The following is a 23,117-nucleotide window of genomic DNA, read 5'->3' as shown; positions in this document are numbered from 1 at the left end:
GCAAACACAGAGGCTGGGAGAAATCACATGCTTGGGGATAAGGGTGGCTTAGTACCCCTGAGTGAGCTGAGGGGCTCAGGGAGGAAAGATTTTTTTAATTGTTTTTTTAAATCTTAATATTACACACCTTTCCTTGATTTTGTAAAGAGAAACTGTGTCTAGGAATCATTGAGGCCTGTTTACTGCAAGTTAGGACATATTAATTAAAGAGCTTTGGAATGTCTGATGTTCAGCACAGAGACAAGATGCATTTGCTTATTAGTCATTAATTTGCACGCATTGATGTAAACCAAAATTTCAGGCAGTCTGGCTGAAACATCCTCCCTCATTCCACAGCTCAGTTCTTGTGCTTTTCAGATAAGCATTGCCATTAATGAATCTGGCTGTTGGCCATCACCGGCCTGGATGAGACGGATTCCCAGAAGGATTCAGAAGTGCCAGCGCTGGGCACATCCAGGCACATGGGCACTTTTCTCCTTACTCTGGGTTGCATGCAGGTGTTGGCTCTGAAGCAGTACAAGCAGGGGAAGTTAAGGCTTGAGAAGTTTATTTTATATAATAATGAATCGTGGTGTTGACAAACGTAAGTTACCCTCTTCTTATCTTGAAAAGATAGTACAGCTTCGATTATAATTTTATTATCCTTGCTTTCCCCCATCATTATTTATGCGGTTAAGAAAGGGCAAAAGGGCGGTACGGTAAGACAGTGAAGAAAGTGGTGGCACTCACGAAGTGGTGGCACTACTAAAAACCACGCTTGTGTCTGTTCTGCGTGGGCGTGGAGCGGCGCAGCAGGTAAACACGCCACGCAGAGCGATGAAACCCATGACTGCAGGGTTTTGTTTCTTGTGCCATTTCCACGCCTCCCGCTGCGATTTGTGCAGGCACTGGGAGGTGCCGTCCTGCCAGCCCGCCTCCGGGCAGCCGCGACTCGCGGCCATTTCGAGCAGCGCCGCTTCAGGGCCGCGGTATCAGGGCCCGCGGTTCCCCACAGCCACCGGCCAGGGGCGCACTAGCCGAAGCAACGGGGGCAGCGCCTCTCCCATCCCGCTCCCCTCCTCCCCCCAACTCCGCAGTGGGAAGCGGGCCCCGCCGGGCAAGGGGCCCAGCGCCCAGCCCCTGACCTCCGCCCCGGCCCCGGCTGCAGTGGCCGCTGCCCCGGGCGCCTCAGCGGGGATCGGCCGCCCCCTGGCGACCGCTCCGCACCCCGCGGCCTCGGAGGGCGCCGCCTGGGTGTGACGGGTCGCGTGCCCGCGCGCGGAGGAGGTAACCGACTGGCGGCCGCCAGGGAGCGGTAGCGGTTTGGCGCTGATTGGCGGGGCGCGGTGTGACGTCGTGGGGCTGGGCTGGGCGGGGCAGGGGGGTGGTGCATTCGCTTCTGGCAGGGGCAGCGATGGGGGCGCAGCTCAGCACGGTGAGTGTGTCCGACCCCCGGGTGGCGGAGGGTGGCCGGGCCTCGGGGCGGGGGGATAGTAGGCGGGAAGCAGGCCCCACGCCTCCCAGCATCGGGCGGTTGGGGTCCCGGCTGCCGTGGCACTGCTTTCTGCCTCTCCCCCATTCCTCCTGCCAAGGCCCTGAGCGAGCTGAGGCCCTGAGGCCTGGCCGCGGGTGACGGGTGAGGCGCGGCCGCTGCTGCCTGTCCCAGAGGTCCCGGGGCGGGCCGTCTCTGGATGCCTGAGCAGAGCTGGGGCCGTTGGGCGGTGTCGCGAGGTGCCCGAGGCTGCCTCCCCTGCCGTGTACCCATCATCCGGGAGGGAAAACAGGTGCCTGTGTTGGGAGCTGCGTATGTCCCCCACATCGATGCGGTGGCTCAGGGATCTTCTCGTGGCTGATCCAGGCTGGGACGTGTGTGCCAGTGTGGACACCCATGGTTCTTGTGCGTGGGTAATGATGCCTGTATTAGCTGCTGTGGTGTGTGTGTTTTTCTTTTTATTCTCTCGGTTCCCTGAATATTTTTTTCAATGTCCATGCTGACAGCTTTAAAGCCACCAGTCTGGCAGCTGCTGTTGCAGTGGAGAGCTCTTTTGGGATCATGTCTGCCGAGCGGTGGGTTTGCAGTGCTATTATCTGTAGCATGCATCGTTACCCTCTTTCCGGCAGCTGCCTGACACATCGTTTCTTTCTTCTGGTGCACCTACTCAACCATTTCTGGCTCAGTTTGTGAAACGAGCAGGACGGAGGTGGATGCAACATAAGCTATTTTGGGTACAGCTGCTTATTAGGTTACTTAAAGAGAAGAGGATGAGGCAGATGCTAAAGCTGCAGAAGTAAAGAAATGCCTGTCTCTTGATCCTCTCATTATCTTCAAAACCAGATGAAAACAGTCTTTAACTAAGATCACTTAAAAATAAGGTTTGAATGAGGAAGTGGGGGATGGGATTGGAACTGTGGGCACAAGGTTTTTCTTGCCAAAGAAGCATTTGATTTGTGTGTTTGTAGGGCAGTTGGTTTGGTGATGGAGCGTCCTGCTGTAAGGTTGCCTGTTGAACTGTGTTTTGCTCAACACATCCTAGTGGAAAGAGATGGTGATCTCCATGCCATGGCTTCCCCCTTGGGCTTTTTTTTTTTATCCCACAGAGATCTGTTTCCATTAATAAAAATTCCTGCACAGTTACTTATTTTGTGATCTCTGTTAGCAAAGATTTGTTTGCCTGGAAACTATGAGTCACCAGGTCTTCATTTAGTGATTCCTGGCTTTATGGTCAGCCAGTTGCTCCCTCTGTTGCTGTAGATCTGATGCAGCTTCTATGGTTGCACTGGAGTTATCTACATGAGTATCTTGATATACCCTGTGGTAAGAGTATATAGATCACTTTTAACCCTGAGAATGTATTTCTTAGCAAGGATAACTTTTTTGTAATCATTCAGCCTTCAGTTCTTTTTTTTCTGCCTACCAGCTGATACCTTCTGAGTCAGGAGCTAAAAAAGCTATCTGAATTAGTGGGTGTGCTCGCTCTTTCCAGGCTAAATCCCATGAGGCTTTTGCACTAATTGACCATAAGTAACAAATTGCCTTCCAAGAGGCTAACACTGTGTTAAAAGTATTTGTCAAAATTAAACTGCATTCTGTTCCAATGGACTCTGATGTGGTGCGTTGCTTCAAAAAGTGATGATTATGCACATTTGGGGAAAGAGTGTGTTAATCTGACTTCTTGAACAGCTGTGGTAGTTTTCACTTGACATGTGATGACCCAAAAATGATTTGCAAAGATGGGAGAAAACATTTATCTCTCCACACGGGTGGAGAAGCTGACTCGCAGAGATGATATTTTGAGCTCCGCTCTCCTCCTGCATTCCTGATCATCTGTTACTGACATACATTAGTGTTGCAGTTGAGACTGAGCCTAAGGTTTTGAATTCCCATTTTCAACAGCAGCTTTGCTAGACCAGAACTGTACTTTTTTTGGTCCATTTTAGATAGCCACATCTGTAAATGAAACTAGTTTATTTTCACATATTAATGTCTTATTTGAAACAGCTGCTGCAGATTCAGCTTGCTGTCTCCACCAGTTCTCATTCACCTGTTGCAGTTCTCGTTAGGGAGTTTATTTGCTGCTCTGTCACTTTCTTAAACAACTCTCCTCCCTCCCCCCTTTTTTTGTGACTCAGTAACAAAAGTTCTCGGAGCTGCAGTAATCTGGTGGATCTGTGGGAATTAAGGAATGACATTCCTGTAAACTGCAGCTTCTTCAGAAACAATCTGTGTGGAGCTATTTCAGTATTTTCAAATACAAGTGAAAAATGCAGTGTTTGTTTATGGCATGGTGTGCCTTCAAGCTGTACCCAGCATTGATAGATTCTAAACCTGTACAGCAGCATCTTAAGAAGAGAGTTTGTGCTGTCCCTTCTTTTTAATTTTACACTTGTCACAGTTTTAGTAATAATAATGTAGGACTTTTTTTATAGTCTCCTGAGAACTGTCACACTCATGGAAATACGATTATAAAATCCTGGTCAGGTCCCTTTAAAATAAAATGAAAGCTAGCTAGGCAGGAGTTTGACCTCTTCCAAAAATTAGTAAGTGCATTGCAGGCAATCTGAGTACTACTTTTTTTTTTATCTCTATGGTCATGCTTTTCCCTTTTCCTCTGTTAAAGCATTGAATAACAAATTCCAGAGTTGGAGAGGATTTTTATAAGTACTTGTTCAGTTTATTCTCCTGTCCTAAGTTAGGACCAAGCCTACCTACACAGGTGATTTTGTAGGCTGTTGTAGTGCTTATCTAACCTCACAAGAACAGGACTGTCCCTGGGAATAGGCACTAGAAATGAAGGCATGGTCCTGGCAGGCTCTGTGCTTGTAGCCTGCAGGTGACCCATCTTCAACCCTGTAGACCCACCAAGTGCCTGAGGCGTCTGGCACTGGGCTGGGGAGGTGACATCTTCCTCCCATCTTGTCTGCACAGCTGTAGTTGCAGCAGCATGGTCTCTTCTGTGCTTTCCTGGGCTGGTGTGGCCACTCAGTCTCTCCTGGCTAGGCAGCCCGTGCGTGGTGTCGGGGATGGAGAGGGTGGTGTGGGGCCATAACCTGCTCCCACCTTGTGGGGTTTCAGCCTGGGGGTGAAGCTCATCCCTGTAGCAGGCTACATGACCACATCTCTGTCTGCCTCCAAGTGCTGTGATATAAAAGGCCCAAAGCAGTGGTGTGCATTAGGTGATGTGGTTGAGGATCCTGTCTGCGCATGTGTGCACCAAGGGGTGCAGATTCACAACGGTGGGTGGGGAACCTGAGTGATACCCTGACCCGGCTACTCCTAGGCCTGTCATAAGAGAGCAGCCTACTCATGAAGGCTTATCTCCACACACATGTACAACAAAGGGGCACAGAGACACTGGCAGATGGGGGAGCCTCAGTAACTCACTCAGAGAAATGAGCCCCAGCCCTTCCCAGAGCTTTCTGGGCGAGCCATTGCCCTGTGGGCCAGGGCTGATGCCTGTCTGAACGTGTCAGTGGGAAGCTGGCTCCCCTTGCAGGCTTGGGATGCAGGGGAACAGCATTTGGGGATTGTGGGACATTTAGGGGAGGAACCAAAGGCAGGGATTGAGGACGTTTGGGGAGGAACAAATGTGTGGAAAATAGAGGGATAAAAAGGGCTGACCCTGTGTAAACAGGTCTGATCTCTACCCTTGTCTGGCTGCGTCCTGCAACCAGTCAGCACAGTCTGTCCTGTGTCCTCATTAAATGCCGTAGCTGCTTTACCGGGGAAGGGATGCTGTTCTGCATGCACTTGTCTATGTGGAGGTGTAGGCGCTAGTGCCTGGAGCCAGACCGTGGGTCGGAGGGCTTGTGTGTCTGTGGTGCCAGCACCCAGTGTGAGTGTGCGATGGTTAGCAAAGATCAAGGTGGACTAGCTGGCAAGTAGGTGAGGTGCCCTGGGGGCCAGGTGTGTGTGCATCTCTGAGGGTGAGGCCACCAAAGGTACTGGCTGCTGGAGGGGCCAGGGTCCAGGCCAGCTGCCAGAGAGAGAGTGGATTCTGTGGTTGAGCGTGAGACCCACAATTACTCAGGGCCCCACAACGTATGTGATGGTGTGTGAAGGGTTCTGTGCAACAGCGGCTCATACGTCCACATGTCAGCAGCTGGGGAGACTGCAGTCCGGGGACAGTGGCTGCAAAGACTAAGCCAGCTGCTGGTGGATCCACCTTATACACGTGTGTGTATATGTTATTTCCCACTAATGGACCTTCATCCTGATCGATCAGGGAGGGGAACAGGATGAGGCCATCAGTGCTGTTTGTGTGAGCGTCTGTCTGTGTTGATCAGTGTGGCCAGCCACGTGTGTATTTGGGCATGTGTTGTGTACGCGTGTCTGTGTGCGTGCCTGCTGGACATACATGCGCAGCCTTGCTAATGGCTGGACCTGGGGACATGGAGCTGTGGCATCCTTCCTTCTGTTGAGCTGCTGGGTTTGGCAACCCTCTGCCAGTGTGCCAAGTGCCTCAACGTAGGAGTAACACCAGGTATTCATAAAGCAAATCTGTGTGTTACATTGGCTGGTGTTTTTTAATAAAAATTGTCATGTCATGCTACCATATTCCTTCTCACCAAAATAACTTTCTCTTGTTATGTACACGTCTCTAACACTCTTTCTGTATTGCTGCAGTTGAGTCGGGTTGTGACATACCCAATATGGCTAATCTACACCACCATCCTGAGGCTTTTCAAGAATCCCCGTCCTGCAATTACTCTGAAGGATCCTGAAGTGAAGTATGCATTAAGGCTGGTTGATAAGGAGGTAAGTGCATTTACAGTGCTGAGCGTGACATCTCCATGGATACTGTGAAATGCTTGTAGCTTCTTAAATCTTGGGTACTGTTGCAGCAGTGCAAATATTTGTATTTTAAGGAAAGGACTTATTTATAAATGTGCCTTGCCTAGTATAACTGAGTTCTGCAGTTTTGCAGGCAGGTTGTTTCCAAGCAAGTTAGAGTGGAGAACGCTGCTTTGGAAATGACCAAACTCGTAGTTTCTGTCACGTGTGTCTCATGTCATGGAGTACATCAGAAGAAAATTCCTAAACTCTGCACTACTAGACTAGCTATGAGATGGAAGTCATGCTGTCAGGCAGAGCAGGCAGTTTTTTCATGGTCAGTAGCATTCAGCGTAGTAGTTGTCAGGACTGTGTTGATAGTGATTCCTTTTACTAGATTTATGTACTCTAATCTGTTACAGGAAGAAGGGTGTTTAAATGATGTAGTCCTGACAGCACCTGAGCTGTCTCAGGTTCTCTTTCTCTCTGTTAAAAGTAGAAGCCATTCTGTACCTCCCAGGCTGCTCAACCGGATTTTCAGAGGAAAGTCGTGACCCTTTTGGGGTGGATCTTGCTATCAGAATTTGGTAACTCAACTTGTGGGAAGGTGACTAAAGCCACAAAAGGTGAAAAGTCCAGATTTCCCTTGGATAAACTCACCATCAAAAGCATGAGATAGAAATCTTGGATTTTCAGGTGTGAAGTCACACCTGAAGATATTTTTAGTGTTGACTTTTTAAGTCAATGAGCTAAGCAGAAGGTTATCAGACGAGTTTTGATGAAAAGGACTTTGGACTGGAACAGAGCTTTGTTTGAGGTATAGAGAGTGCGCTGACAGCTTGGCTTTCATTTGTTCTGTCTGTCAAAGAAAACGATTACTGTCATTCTGAATCCTGGTTTCATGGGAACTGAAAGCTTCCCCGTGGCTTGGGCTGGGTGGCATTACTGAATTTATTTCCCATGTGTACTTACTGAATTTGTTTTCCATGTGTACTGCAACAATGCTATTATTATATACTCCCCACTTTCTCATGAGGTCTGTAGTACATGGTTGCAGGTACAGTCTGCCTGACCTGCAGGAGGGGAGGGAAGCTTGAGGCACTGCACATGCTTCTGAGAATCAATATACTTGCAGGTTTGTGCTGTAGCAGTTTGTTGTTATTTTTGTATGCTTTTTTTTAATCTTGGGAGGGAGGACCAGTCCTTATATAACCAGGTCAAATGCTGCTGCATGTGGTACCTTGATCAACTGAGAATGTTTGACTGATGAATGTTTTTAATTTTTTGCCTAAATGGGAAACGTGCCCTGGGAACAGAAGTTAATTTTGAAAAATAATAACTTGGTACAATAAGTGCTAGTAGTTTCTAACATCCTGCCAAAAATCTGGTGCGAACACTCTGATTTTTGGTACTAAACTTCTCAACATTGCCATATACACCTGTCTGGGAAAGATGAAATTAGTCAGAGTGTTTCTGACATGCTTCAGTTTGTATTTTACAAGCTATTAAATTTGAAGTAGATGAGAACTTCAATCTGAAACCACCTGTCATTACACAAAACCATTTTAACTTGGGAAGAGAATCGTGGTGCTCAGTGTGGTTATGGAGCCTACATCTGTGTGGTTGGCTAGAGTTTACCTTCCATTGCAAGAGGAATTTCAGTAAGCTGCTTTTACCTTGTAGTGTTGCTCCTTTTGCTTGCCCAGCCTAGCTGAAGACCGTCATGTTTTTAAAGTTTCAACTGTTCCCATGTTGGTATTTATCATTCCCTTTTTGTGACTATGAAGCTATTGGTACCTTCAGCAGAGCACCAAAATGATTTATGTTTGAAACAAAAAATGAACAAATGAACTCCCTGTTTTGGGGGGTTGTAATTTTTAACCTGACGTATTTTGATGATATAGTTGAGAGTATGGCCTTGCAGAAACTTTTCTTGGTGTACTATGGCCCAAGCAAAGGAACAAGAAGCTTGACCAGGAAAGGAAGTGGCAGGAACTGCTTAGACCAATTTCCAGCTAAAGAAAACGAACTGGTGATTGCAATGGAAAACTGAGTTGCATGTACTGGGCTTCGTACTGCAATACACATATGTGAAATTTCAGAAGGATTCCACAGTTATGTAGAAACAGTTTTTAGGTGTTTGAAAAGCACTGGTCTAGAGAATGCCTAGTTTGACATATATGTATCTTTTAATGCAGCTTAGATCTTTGTGCATGAAAGCTGGAAATCAAATATACTATTTTGTTGAGCTGTTGCAACCAGAAGCCTTTCTTCCTCTGCCCACTGTCTGCCTTTTCCCCACCAGCTGAAACGTTAATATCTGCCCAAATTGAGTATGCCATAGCTCCCATCTGTTGAACAGAGAAAGAGGGGTCACAAGGCTGCTTCCTCCTGTTTAGCATAGGAAAAAACTGTCATAATATAGTTAGATGTGCTAATTTAGTTTTAAAAGCCCACAACCTCAGGGGTTTTTTGTAATGGTAAGAATAATTCAATTGTTGCCTTTCAGTGGCTTCAGCAAAGCACGAGTCTGCAAAAACTGTTCTTCAGCTTTGCATTTGCCGTTGTGGATGTGGAAAACTCAGCAACCTGAAAGAGAAATGTGTGCTGGTAGCTGGAGGCCAAGAGTTTCCAGGTGCTTAGGGCAATGACAAATGATGTCATTGGGGAATGCAGTGGAGATGACCCCATGCTGGAAATGCCTTCTGCATCCTGTTTCAAGGCTGTCTTTAATCTTGACTAATGATTTGCTGAATGGCATGCTCAGTGTCTTGGCCACGTAACAGAGACAAGGCATAGGCATGCTGATCTAGGTACTAGGAATTTCTTGAGCCTTTTAGTGTTTCTCACAGTTGTTTTCTGTGATGCACCAAAATACTTGTGATACCTTTGGCTAAGCTATCTTGACTTTAATTGATGAGTGATTAACTGGGAACTTTGTTCTTTCTGCATGCTATTAAAGACGGCATCTCAAAATAAAGGATTATTGACAGAATCCAGCTTTGAAGTATTGAAGCTGGTCCTGAAATTTTCATACAGAAACAGAAGCAGTCAGTGCGGGAGCAGCAGTGTTAAGTTCGCATCAGCTGTCTTGTTAGTGGGATTTTCAATGGAAGTTACTGTTCCTGAATAGACATAAGTACAGAGAAGCCCTCTTTAGTCTGCCACTCAGTTTCCTTCTTTCTTCAGCATTTACCTTAAAATGATTTATTGTGAAGAAAATTTCATCAGCACGAGCAGAACTCGTAAGTGAAGACTAGATGAACTGTGATGAGAAAGAAATCTGTCTCCATTGGTTACTTTAAAAACAAAAAAATAAAGGATTACAATATTTTATAGGATGTTTATGAAATTTTCTCTAGAAGGGATATTATGTCCCATAGGGCTTTAAAAAAAGAAAATAATTGGAGGAGGCATTAGACTGTGTGCTGTTTCTTTTTGTCTTTTTTTGCTGTCTTTTTCAATCCCATGAATGTGACCTGATTTTTAAGAGATGGAACTTTAGTATAAGAAATAACATTTTATTTACTTATTAACAAAATTTTATTCAAGGTATGACTTTCCTAGTCAAAGATTAGAATAAGTATCCCAGCTGGACTGCATAAATTGTCATAACATTATCATAAAGGTCTTATCTAAATAGAGTGCTCTTTTCAATTTTAAGTAAGAATTAATGCAATTTTTATGGGGAAAATATTTTTAAGGCTCTTAGCATAGCAAAGGGGACCAGGCTGCTGCTTCATAATCTTCTTGACCTCCACTAGTGTCTTCTGAAATCATCTTCTACATTGAAATGATTAATTCACCTGATTTTGAGACATCAAAATCAAATTCATTTTGGCCTTGAACTCCTTATTTAAACTTCAAATGAGAATTGAAGAACTGATTAATTTTTATCTTGTGGCCTTTTCGCAGAAGGCAATGTAAATGTTCATACTATTTAGAAAGTTATCATTTAGTCTTAATCTGCATATAAGTATCTTATTAAGTTTTGGTATTCACATTTAGAAATCAATCAAAACAGTATTTGCATTTGTCTTTCTGCATTTGTCTGTATTACTTCTAAAATATTTTGAGATAAAGTTAAGTTTTCAGGGAGTTTAAATGAAAAATTGACCTCTACAGGATTACCATGTTCAGAGGCATTGTATTATGCATAATGCAAGAGGTACTTGCATTATGCAAAAATTTCAGTTATGGTTCTGCTCTCCTCCAAATATTTAATCCTGCAGGAAGCCAGACTAGTGTATTAATTTTACAAAGGAAATTACAATTATTAAATCCCAACAACATAGCTGATTGTTCTTTCTGTTTTTGTCTTTCAGGAAGTTAGTCATGACACAAGAAGATTTCGTTTTGCTCTCCCTTCCATAGATCATGTTCTGGGTCTCCCTGTAGGTACGTTCTGTCTTTCCTTACTGAGAATCCAAGCATTGTTAATTATACCGTAAGAGATTTTGTGGGGATTTTTTCCTTACATTTTAAACTGTTGAATTTCAAACACTGTCCACGTGGCTTGAGCTGGTATTTAGAGCTTTGCAAGATTATCCTCATGTTGTGAGTCATCTGCAGGGTCTGAAATCTTGTGTACTTACAAAGAATGTACATCCAGCTTGTTCCTGTGAAGACAGTAGAAACAAACGTTGGTCTTTACTTGTATTTTTCCAGTCTTGATTTTCCGTTGTGTGTTATTCTCGTGGCGCTTGATCTCTTTGGTCCCTTTCCATCCCCCGAGGCAGCGCTTACAGCTACTTCTCCTCTAACACATGGGGTTTACAGGATGATCTCCTCGCTTCTGAATTTGCAGCCAGTCTCCTGGAACTTCTTAATCAGCATGGGGTTGATGTTTCCTTAGGCCTTGCCATGTGGCGTGTTGCCTTCTGTAATAGCTTAGTGCTATTGTTTCCTACTGCTTATATAAAGAACATTTAATTGTGACTTATGTTTAATGGGGATTTCTGCTTTAACAACCTGTTGCAATGATCTGTGGATCAGAGGTGCTTCGTGGTAGTCCTCAGCACCTTTCCAGCATTACAGTCCATTGTGTTTAGGTTCCCTCTTGTTTGGGATGTATTATTCTCATGGTCCTGATAAGTAGCTATGAGGGCAAAGCTAGTTTCCCTCTGTTGCCCATAATGACCATTGAGGAGTGAGCTGTCTCTCCCCTGTAATTGTTCTTGTCCTACATGCTAACAGAAAGGAAGCCATCTGGGGTGAATTTGGCCTACTGGATGCCACAACTTTCTCCAGTGTTTTAGCAAGATCAGGGCAAATTAGCAAATTGTTCCAGCACAGCCTGAGAAGGTGCCTGCCTGGCCCTGCACAGTCCCAGGAGCAGCACAGTTGTGCTCCCAAAGGTGCTCTGCACGGGCAAATCTGTGGGTAACTGAGGGAGTTGTTTACTGGGTGACGCTTGGGAAGCTAAGAGAGCTGAAAGCTGGTGAAGGTGGTAAAAGCAACTGGGAGCAGCTGGCTTGGCAGCCGTGGGACAGATACTGGCGTGCACTCTGCGTGTTTAGTCCAGCACCAGCATTTCGCTTTTCCCACCAGTTGGAGTGTTACAGGAAAAATTGTGATTCACGCTGAGGGAGAGTGGGATTGTGTATGGCCCCATGTAGAGGCTACCAGCAGCTGCTGTCCTGTCAGGGTGGGATAAAGCTCTAACAAGTAAGAGCATAAGGCATGTTTTCTCTTTGGGAGGAGCACCTTTTTTGGATTTGTACCAATTCTTGTGAGGCATGCCCCAACAGCAGTCCCATCTTTCCGGGTTCATAGTCCACAGTGGGCACCATGGGTCTGTTCCTGGAGGAGGGGGTGGTGAGGCCACCCTTTGTCTGGAGGAGGAATGGGAGGCTGCTGCTGTAGCTCCCTTCAGGTCTTCCCTAGCAGGAAACATGCATGCTACCAGATGTGGATAGGCTTTGCTGAGAGGGTCATTTGAGTCACCCTTGTATCTGTGCAGCTTCAAGTCACTTATGGTTGCTCGGTACCCAGGTCACCAGGTAGCACATCTTCATTCATCCACTGGTTTGCCTCACTGGCCCTCTGGCTTGACGAACCAGCTCCCAGTAAAATCCCCTCCTTGTGTTTGCGTAACAGCCAGAGAATCTGCGCTGTCTTTGGAGAGCTGCATTCATCTTAAGAGACAGTAGGTTCTGTTGACCTAGTGGTGGTAAAATAATGAAAACCAAATAACCCCTAGGTATTATTCACTTGGGTTTCTTCACGATGTTGGAATTTCATAGGAAAACCTTTCAAAGGAGTTAATTTTAGGGTTTTTTTCATCAAAAACATAGACATTGAGAACTGAAACTATTGTGGAGAGTTCAGCAAATGTGTGACACTGAAACATGATTGCTACATTCAAATGTTAAGCTGGAGGAATAGCTGGCTTAGAAAGTTGCTTTATATCTAGGCAGCCTTATCAACTGCAGCTAGAAGACCTCCTGGTAGACGAGTGATCTGTGGTCAAAGTAAGAACAGTTATAACTAAAGTATAACAGTTTATAACTAACACGTTAATAAAGAAGTGTGAACAGCACTTGACAGTTTTCTCCTCCTTTTTCCTTTTTGCTTGTCTGTTCAGGAGAGACATAGCACATCTTTGCAAGACATGCAGTCAGGGCTTTGGTAAATGTAAATGCATGAAGCTATCAGAACAGACACGATTGACACATACGGTTAGCAGCGGAGTTGTCAGCCCTTCCAGGTAGAATCTGTGCATGGTTAACAACTCTGGCAAGGTGTTACACTGTCAGGAAAATGAGAGAGGAAAAAGTGGTGCCCCAAAACAAGGTAGTTAGGAGAACTTTGAGACTCTGTTTGCAGTCCATGCCAACTCACTACATCCACTGAAAGAAAAATCTTTTGAAAGCAAACTGCATTTTTTCTTCCCTGTGTACAGGACAGCATATCTACCTGTCTGCACGAATTGATGGAGCTCTGGTTGTTAGACCTTACACTCCAGTTTCCAGTGATGATGACAAGGGCTTTGTGGATCTTGTTGTCAAGGTGAGAACATCACGCTCTTTTACCAGGCTGGGCAGCCTCTGAGCCCACCTTTACACTTGCAGTGCTCTCTGAAGTCTGATGTGCTGGCTTCTGTTCAGGTATGTGCCACTGCAGACTTCCACTATTGTAACAAGTGACCCACAGTTACCTACAATCCATATGGCATTTTGCAAGCGCTTCTTTACTCAGTGTGTCTCATGAGATGCTGCATCATTTTCTGTATTTGCATACTGCAATTTTTCAAAATCTGTGTAGACCCGTAGATGTTCACACCCTTTTTTTAATCCTTCTGAAATAAGGAATTAACCTTACCTGAACTATCAGCTTCTTCTGAAGCTAATTTAATATGGTCATTATGATCATTAAGAGCAGTGATCATTATCATTACTGATCCAGACAGTCTGAATGACTGATTTAATTGGCAAGAACATGATTTTGAATCTTGTGATAATGTACTTTCATTTTGTCTCTTGGTAGCTAGACTAAGCAAATATATTTAAAGCTGACAGGAATTTAAAACCTGAATATCTGCACTGGATTTCCTTACAGAATTTTACTCTTAAGTTTTTTTCTTCTATACAACTAATAACATTTTATTCATTTATTGTGAAACTAGATGTGAATGACTTATGACTTATCTTCATGAGCGTGGCATTGCACACTGAAGACATGACAAGGGAAAAGCATAAATCTTTGACTCAGATATAAATGCTTCACAAGACTCCTTCTTCCCAGTGTGTCTCTCCATGCACGCAAATGATGCTGTTCTTGTAAAAGTGTAGCTAGTCTCAGCTTGAATTCTTTCACACCTGTGTAATTTAAACCCAAAAAACACAGCACAATTCCAGCAATATAACTACACCCACTGATACCAGTTGGTGAACAGTTGAATATTCAGTCAGTTGGTATCCACTTTTTTTGTTACTCTAACTTTGAGGTGCCAACAGTTGGCATCCTAAGAAGAAGGTTTGGGTATGTATCGCTTTGCAATTGAGCTGTCAGGGATCTTTCTCAGAAGTTTTTCTGTTTGAAATCACAGAGGCTTTTTTTTCCCTTTTGAACTTGGGTGTAAATCATGTTGATTATTTAGAGATATTTTTTATGTTACAGAAATACAACAGAGAAATTGCCAGTCTGTTCAGTCTGATCAAAATTGGGGCAAGAATGGCATTTTAATCTTTTTCAGAAAACTTGGTGCTTCTCTTTTATTGTCAGTCAAATCTGCATTCCTAGTATTTCTTTATGTAGTAATTGTGTTCTTTGCATAAAGAATATGGGTACCTAAATATTTGAAGGACAAGTGCTCATCTTAGAGTTGCTAGATTAATTGCTTCGTTGTTGTTTTTAACAGGTCTACTTAAGAGGTGTCCATCCGAAGTTTCCTGATGGAGGGAAGATGTCTCAATACTTAGACAGCCTGAAAATAGGGGATACTATTGACTTCAGAGGACCAAGTGGCCTTCTTGTCTACAAGGGAAAAGGCAAGGCTGACTCAGAAGATATAATTTATCCAGAGCAAACGATACAGAACAAACATTATGAAGTAGTAGTAATATTGGTCACAGTTTTTTTCCAGCCGGGTTCAAATCTTCTAATCATAGAATAGTTTGGGTTGGAAGGGACCTTTAGCCATGTAGTCCAACCCCCCTGCAATGAGCAGGGACATCTTTGACTAGATCAGGTTGCCCAGTCCAACCTGACCTTGGATGTTTTCAGGGATGGGGCATCTACCACCTGCCTGGGCAACCTGTTCCCGTGTTTCACCACCCTCATTCTAACAAAATTTCTTCCTTATATCTAGTCTAAATGTACCCTCTTTTAGTTTAAAACCATTACCCCTTGTCCTGTCGCAACAGGCCCTGATAACAATCTGTCCCCATCTTTCTTATAAGTTCCCTTTAAGTACTGGAAGGCCACAATAAGGTCTCCCCAGAGCCGTCTCTTCTCGAGGCTGAACTACCCCAACTCTCTCAGCCTGTCTTCGTAGGAGAAGTGCTCCAGCCTCTGATAATTTTTGTGGCCCTCTTCTGGACCCGCTCCAGCACGTCCATGTTTTTCCTGTACTGAGGACTCCATAGCTGGATGCAGAGCAGGTGGGGTCTCACCAGAGCAGAGGGACAGAATCTCTGTGGCTACATTTTGATTGCACATACTGCATGAACTGAACCTTAGCTATCACCTCTATTTATTATTTGGGCTGATACTCTCAATATACTTACCCTTTCCCACTAGACACAGGGATTCTTTTCTGTTACTAGCATCTCTGCACAAAAGAAATGGCTAGTGTTTTAAGTCAACAGCCATCGTGAGGGGGATTGTTATATGACTATAGAAGTGCTTTTTATTGATACTGTTCTCAAAGAAGGGAATTCTCTCCCTGCCTATATGGACATAGTTTATGCACTGATAAAAACACTTCGTTTTTGCACTGTCCAATGCTAATTTCCCAAGTGAAAATGAACTTTATCAGTAGGAAGTGCTTTTATGCCAATATAAGGTACCTCACTTTGGCATAGTCCAGCCACAAGGTGTCACAAAAACCTTCTGGCAGTTTTGTGAGCAGCAGAACTCAGACACGTGGTTTTCCAGAGCTTTGTAGGTTGTGTTCATGTTGTCCTGGATGAAGAGAGATGTGAATACAACAAATAAAACATTTTGGGCAATTTCGAACTCTCTGTCAGATTTGGCTGAAACTGGCAAATCAGCTCAAAAAGAGGAGATAAATATACAAAAAAATACACACTGCATGTTTCCAGTTTTCCCTTGAAATAATCTGTGTGGGGTAAATAAACTCTCTGAGAGATTAATTCCTTTGCGTAGAACTGTTTCCAGAATCTGGGCTTCTGAATATCACTGGGGGTATGGGGCACGAGCAAATAGAAATACAGGTAGTGATGGCTTGATGCTGTAGTCAGGAGTAAGTAATAACCCATGTCAGTGTCTGATGTTATCATCGCATGTCTTACAATCTCAGTCTTTCAGGATTTAATTCGTGACATCTTCACCTTTGTCTGTTTCCTGCTCCTGCTTTATGGAGGGGGAAGGGTGACAGGGCTAAAACAAAGTCAATTAGCTGAACATGCTGAGAAGGCATCATAGTCCCTCTTTCATGCTTTCGCCACTGTTTTCCATCTCTCTCTCTCTCTCTCTCTTTTTCAGGTGAGTTTGCTATTCGGCCTGAAAAGAAAGCTGAAGCAGTTACTAAGAAAGTGAAGTATGTGGGGCTGATTGCAGGTGGGACTGGTACGTATATATAAAGATTCATCCTTGGCTTCTCATGGCTGGTAGATAGATATACAAAATATACAAAATATGTTTGTTCATATTTTCTCTCGTGCTCACTTGAACTTTCTTTTGCTCCTTTGCATTCTTGCATCATTGACCTGCCTTTCTTTTTCAGGGATAACACCTATGCTGCAGATCATTCGAGCAATCATAAAAGACAAAGATGACCCTACCATTTGTCAGCTGCTGTTTGCTAATCAGGTAATTCTGTCCTTTTTTCTGTTTATAAAGTTTTACTTAACTAACAGAACTCCACTCAGCAAATGAAATTCTTGTTGAGAAAGCCTTGCAGAAATGCAAATGCTGAGAAGTGAACTGAAATTTGAAAACTTCCCATATAAAAGCACTATAATGAACTGGGTTTTTTTAGTGTTACTACGGAAATGCCGCTTTCCTCCCAGCTAACACTTGCTTTCCTGTGTCTCATTGCACTGTTTCTAATCCAGTTTATAGATGTTTTAAAACTTTGCATTCCTTTGTGCAAGTTGTTAATGTTTTGGGCAGACTTTCAGGGCTGTCTTTCTTGGAGGAAACATGAAAGAGGTGGACATCTGCCTCCTTCAGCAATTGTAGCTCCCCAGCTTCGAAGCAGGGTTTGTATGTGGGATCTTTCTGTTTGAGAACACCTTAGGTGAGACTAAAATTAACATTGGTCTCCAGCAGCTCTTTCAGCTATGGAGCTGTGATTCTGCATGGTTGTCACCTTTCATTTCCATTCCTTCTATCAGTTCTTCATGCATTTCTTTTGCTCTTTGAGGTGTATCATACTGCTGTGCTGGACAAAGGGAAGATCTCTCATCCATGGAATCCTTGCGATAGAGATTTCTTGGATGACCAGGCAACCCAAATGGTGGTGTGCTGCTGAACTGCAACGCCCCTTCTTTGCCTGACATTCTTCTGGTGTTAATCCTTTTGCTTTTAAATTTCTCCATTGTAATGAAGATTTGTTTCTGGATTATGAGGCATTATTTGTGGTGAACCTCACTTCATGCCTGTGTTTTTAGCTTCTTCAGGCTCTCCTCTATCATTCCTCTCTCCTCTGATATTCAGTGTGTGCTCATTTCCTCTGTACCATATCTGAATTATAAACCAAGGTTTTTCTATCCAGAAGCTGTGATCCCAGTGCCAACAGATGCCCTGTGGTTTATTACAATAAGAGCTCCCTCAGAGCCCTGCCGGTGCCCTCTGGCGCTGGCTGGTGTGGCTGCAGCAGCTGGAGTTGGCATAAAGTAGTTGGTATCAAGGCAGGAAGGATAGGATTTGCTATGAGTAATTCAGAGTGACTAATACAGAGCTTCTTGAAAACCTACTGCTTCTTGCAGGGAGGACTTGGCGAACAGTTGCCCGTGTATTAGCTACAGCCTGTGTAAACATCAGTCCTTGGCTTTAAAGAGTCCTTGTATCCAGTAACCGCACAAATATAAAGCAGCCTCATGACGAATGGTCAGTCAGAAAAGCCTGCAGACTAGATGTTTTCTAATACTTAATATTTAAAAATATTTAAAAATATTTTTTAATGTGTGTTTTGCTGATCTTTTGTTTTGGCCCTCCTGAAAGAGCTGTGTTGGATTACAGATGACAACGTACGTGGGATCATACTGTGTTTCTGATTAGCATGTTTTGAGTTGCTCAGACCCAGTAGCAGCCTTTCAGGAGCACATGCAACTGCAGATCCAGAAATAGGCACCTTCTCGGCAATAGTCGCTGGCACATTCCTCCTTACCCCCACAGTTACAGGCATAGTGGTGTCCTCAGTGCCAAATTATTAAGGCTGCAAAGGATGGTGCCACTTTTAGTCTCTACCCTTTTCCCTCCTTCCCAAACTGCAGCTGCTGTTACGGGAATAAGACTTTCTTTTGGCCTTTGGTGATTGCATCAGGGAGGAGCAGAACTTGATACCCTGGGTAACATGTGTTGTTCCAATCAGAACTTGATACCCTTTTGGTTATTTGTCGTTCCACATTCTGTTTAAAAACCAAGCAATCTCCATATGGCAGTGCTGATGAAATTTGAAGTGGCAAAGGTGAAAAACTGCGTTTTCCTGACTGAATGGCACAGTATGGAGGGGGAGATGTTAGTTCTTGATGAAAGTTGCTTTTGTAATAGGAGTGCTAAAAGAGGGCTTTACTCTTCTGATGCTACCACTAATTCTCTGAAGAAGTGAAGGTTCTATGTTTTGATACAGGTTTTGCTTTGTTTTTTAGGGGGAAGGCGTTGCATGGTCAGGATTTGGGGAAGTTGTGAACCTTTTTATTAGCTCTGCAGTGGGGTAGTCATGGAAGTAACTAGCGTTTGCTCTCTTCAGCCTGTAAAACAGAGTTCAATAATTTGTTCCATCTCACAGAGCTAAAGACTAGCTAACGCTCCATGGTCATCTGAGGGCTGTACTCAAATGCAGTGCGTAATCATTGTTTTCCTTATCCTGCAGACTGAGAAGGATATCCTGTTACGTTCTGAGCTAGAGGAGATCCAGGTTCAGAATCCCGGTCGCTTTAAGTTTTGGTACACACTGGACAGAGCACCTGAAAGTAAGATCTAACATACTGCTTCCACTGAAGCTTAAGTTATGAGTATTAATGCATGTGTTTGACAGGAGACATGCTACATCATATACATATTTCTGGGCTTCTTTCTTGCTTAATGAGTTCTGTCTGAATGCATCCAGTAGCATCATTCTTTACACTGTGATGCACAGAAACTCAGATGTAATTGGGCAGTGTTTCCAAAGCTATGCAGCTCACCTCAGGCGAATGGCAGTGCAGTGTTCCTCCCACACCTGAACATTTACCATTATTTACTCTGATCCAAGGTGACCTTCCTTTCCCTTTCCCCACAGACATAAATACAACACGTTGTCTTACCATCTCATGTGGAGAGCATGCAGCAAGGCCGCTGCGGTGGGAGTGTCAGAGGCACTGTATCTCATGGAGATGTGCCCAAGTGCAGACTCCAACCTAGCTGTAACTGTCCTGCAGTTCATGGTAGCTGATCTTCTTCCTAGGCAATGGAATTGCCTTTGTATTAACAATGTTTCTCAGTGAAAACACTGTTCCAGCTTGGTGCAGTCCAGTTTTAAAGATAATGTGATACAGTTGGCTGGTCTAGGGGAGAGGATGAGCTAGCTGAATGTGCCTCCCTCAGCTATGCAAGTTTGAGGAAGAAAAGACTAAATAGTTACTGCTGTTGTGAAAAAGCTAAATATTTTCCGTGTCATTCCGTGTTGTTTTCCTTTCTTACCATTCCTCGTCATGCCCGCCCACCTCAGGATAGATTGACACACCTATTCAGTGGTAGTTTGGAGCAGAGGAGGAGAAGCCATACACTTTCTCTTACCTTGTGACCAAGCATAGACCTCTGGTAGGGCGAGGTGCAGTCCCCACACAGTCTGTTGCTGTCATGTTCATTTCTGCAATTAGTGCTCTCCTGGAATTTCTAAACACTCCTTTTCTTTGATATTTGTGAATTGTGAACTGATCTTAGCAGTTGCGATGGAAGTTCCTCCTTAGACCCCCCTCAACACTGTTCTGCAGCCTTTCACTACCATATACGAAAATGGACCAAAACTGGAAATTTTTGTATAATCTGTGAGATTATATTTTCTATAATCTGTGAGAAAAATGTGTCAGTCTTACTGTGCCCAAAGGTTTGGGTCAGTAGCTTTTTGCATCCAGGGCTGGGGATGCGATGGGTAAACCTGAATCCCAGTATTAACTGATGAGCACCGTGAGTGTTCCAACCGGGAACAACTTCATCAGCTACATTTGCCCTAGTGAACTTATAAACAAGTAAGGAGGATGGATGTTGTTATTTCACAGTGGTGGACCTGAGAAGATTCGCATTCTGTTCACAGCTCTGCTTGAGATTTCTTTGAGGCTTTTAGCAAGTTGTATTAAAAGTTAGCCCTTGTTTTCTCCATACATCAGTTTTGCATCTTAAAAGCAGAGGTGGCAGTTTTTCCATGTAGCGTAACTGTTGAGGATGCTCACACAAGTGGAAGGTACAAATGCTACAGTCCAGAATGTTACTAAAAAAACCCCAAACCCCCACACTTCATTCTAAAGTGACTTGGATCTATCTTTGCCTCCTTTTTTCCTCATTCCCCTGCTTTTTTTTTTTTAACAGATTGGGATTACAGCCAAGGATTTGTGAACCAAGAGATGATCAGAGACCACCTGCCCCCACCTCAAAACGATGTTCTGATCCTCATGTGTGGACCTCCTCCAATGATCCAGTATGCTTGCATTCCCAACCTGGACAAACTGGGCTACACCAAGGACATGAGGTTCTCCTTCTAAAGACGACTGATAATTCAGTGATCTTGTGTTGAAGGGAAGAAAAAACATTTAATGGGGAACAGGACAAAGTTGCAGAGATGGCTGATGCACAGTGCTGGGAAGCTACATTTACATTAAAAATACTTTTTTTTTTTTTCCCTGAATCTCTGGCAAGTAAGACACTTAAGCCCAACTGTTACTAAAACCGTACTGTATGTTGCACAGAAACAGCTGTATTGTGGAAAGGTAGCGATGCCTACTGCTCAGCTATGTTGTATACTCCATCTCAGGGGAGGACAGTGTAGCTGCTCAGGGCAGTAAGCACTCATTTACACTTTATCTTAGCATTATAATAAAATGGCAGTAATATCCTACTTCCTAACACTGTGCATACCCAGTATTTTATTTGGTATGAAGTATGGAAATATATAGAATGTGCTGGATTATTCACCTTGCTTATGCCAAATTTTAACCCTTACAGACCTTTTACAGTATGAAGGCCAGGAGTGTTTGCCTTGTATGCATAATCTTTGCAACGTTGGAAGCTTCAAGATGCTTGTTCAGTTGAAGGATGACAATTAACCATTTTTGACTGAAGTTGTTCAAGCTGCCTTGTTAATTGAAACAGAGAGGCAGACAGCAATACAAAATTTGTTTCCTTTGTATTTTGGAACAGCCTCTCTTAAATGCAAACACTTCTCCAGCTGGTCCCAGTTCTCATCCTTGGGCAATGAAAAAAACTACAGAAGGCAGGCAGCTTTGTGCACTGTTCCACAAATGGCTGGAATTTTTTGCTTGTATGTGCGTGGAATACTGAAAAGAAAATACTTTTGGATTTACTTTTAAGTAGCAGATGGTGCCAGAGGACTACGAAAGCAGTTGTTCTGCATGTCCTGTGTAGTGAAAAAAATGCTGGGTGAAAACTGGATCTAGTTTTAGTTTCTTGTTTCCCAGAGATGGATTTGGAACACAGGGAGCTCAGGTTTCATTGCCAGGGTGGGTTTTGGGATGCGGTTTTGCTTGGTAAGGATGCATGGGAACAGCCTTAAGTCACCAAACTGACAGCAAATTCAAATGTCTCACTGAATCTACAACTGTTTTACTATAGCTCTGATTTTTATTTTTGTTAATATAATTTTTTTACAGCAGCCTTTTACCTAGCCTTTAGTAAACTTAAGGCATCTTGTGTGCCGAACCTTCTGCTTCTAAACAACAGAGATGCTGCTGAGATTAGAGCTGTCCTGCAAGGAATCTAGGAAACTAAAAATCTTCTTCTGGTGATGGAATCAGAGTGACCAAAAGGATGTTTAGTCATATATGAGGTAATGTGGATGTGAGTTAGCTACAAGTGTCAATTTATAATACCACTCTTTTAAAGATACGGGTAGGTATTTGAGATTATAGTTTGCCATGTTTTCTTTTGTGTCTGTACAACAGATGGGTACTGTGCACTTAAAAGGTTAATTTTCAGTATGAATTAGAAGGAGAAAAAAGATCCTACAGTTAATGTAAGGAATCTCTAATGGATAGTACTGTTATTAATTTTATTAATTAGACGCTTGCCTCTGAAGTCTTGAATTTTTGACGTGCGCTTCTGAAACTTGTACTGTGCTCCAAAGTTAAATAATACTCAAGTAAGTTTCAGTCCCTTTTTTAGGAGACAAAAAGCAGAAATAAGACAGAAATTATATTGCTGCTGGTTTATATCACTGTGGGATAAGCATAGATTTTTTTCATTATTGTATTTAATGAGGTTTTCTTGTAAAAAAAATAACTAGCTGGTTATGCATTAACTATTTTGTATTACTCTGCTTATTCAATTACTGGCTTTTTTCACATCTGTGTACGAAATAAAGTATCTTGCAGGTGAATCACCTGTGTGTTACTGAGCACATCATCTTCAACCTTGTAAGAGACAAACTATAATTGTCAAACACTATAAAGTGAAGGTTCAAAACAAAAGCCTGTTAGATTTGTTTACCCAAGTGCTTTTCTCTCTCTTTTGTTTGAGTTTGGTGAAAACTTCTGTATTTGGATGCCGAGTCAAGGAGTAAACTGTCTCTGGTTTTCTCCCTAACACTCCATTGTCCTCTTTTTACCTTTATTTTGTACATCTTCCTTGTGAACATGAGGCTCTTTTAATAAAAAGAGGGATTTTATATAATTTACTGAAACAAATCTGTGTCACAGTCCCTTTTGCTTGATGGTCCTGTGCTATAGCATTTAAACAAGTCAGTCATAAAAGTTGGTTTTGCATCTTTTTTTTTTTTTCTTCCTTGAACCAATTAATCTGTCTC

The 23,117-nt window shown here is 43.4% G+C and overlaps 1 protein-coding gene across 1 annotated transcript; it reads left to right on the top strand.

Annotated features, from left to right (window-relative positions):
- Positions 1-1,349: 1,349 nt before the first annotated feature.
- Positions 1,350-22,998, top strand: LOC129201485 (NADH-cytochrome b5 reductase 3). The gene is made up of 9 exons (XM_054812867.1): positions 1,350-1,414; positions 6,104-6,235; positions 10,576-10,648; positions 13,155-13,261; positions 14,613-14,742; positions 16,421-16,504; positions 16,662-16,747; positions 18,975-19,074; positions 20,669-22,998. The coding sequence occupies exons 1-9, from the start codon at positions 1,394-1,396 to the stop codon at positions 20,839-20,841; spliced, it is 906 nt and encodes a 301-aa protein (XP_054668842.1). The 5' UTR covers positions 1,350-1,393; the 3' UTR covers positions 20,842-22,998.
- The last annotated feature ends 119 nt before the right edge of the window (positions 22,999-23,117 follow it).

This window comes from Grus americana, chromosome 1, assembly GCF_028858705.1.
Source record: "Grus americana isolate bGruAme1 chromosome 1, bGruAme1.mat, whole genome shotgun sequence".
Lineage (NCBI taxonomy): Eukaryota > Metazoa > Chordata > Aves > Gruiformes > Gruidae > Grus > Grus americana.
Note: the sequence above shows the minus strand (reverse complement) of the source record. Positions and strands in the feature narration are given on the sequence as shown.

Bases quoted from the DNA above. Each gene is read 5' to 3' on its own strand.
- LOC129201485 (XM_054812867.1), top strand. From the start codon at position 1,394: ATGGGGGCGCAGCTCAGCACG. The intron at 13,262-14,612 runs GTGAGAACATCA...TGTTTTTAACAG, and splicing joins TTGTGGATCTTGTTGTCAAG to GTCTACTTAAGAGGTGTCCA. The intron at 14,743-16,420 runs GCAAGGCTGACT...TCTCTTTTTCAG, and splicing joins TCTTGTCTACAAGGGAAAAG to GTGAGTTTGCTATTCGGCCT.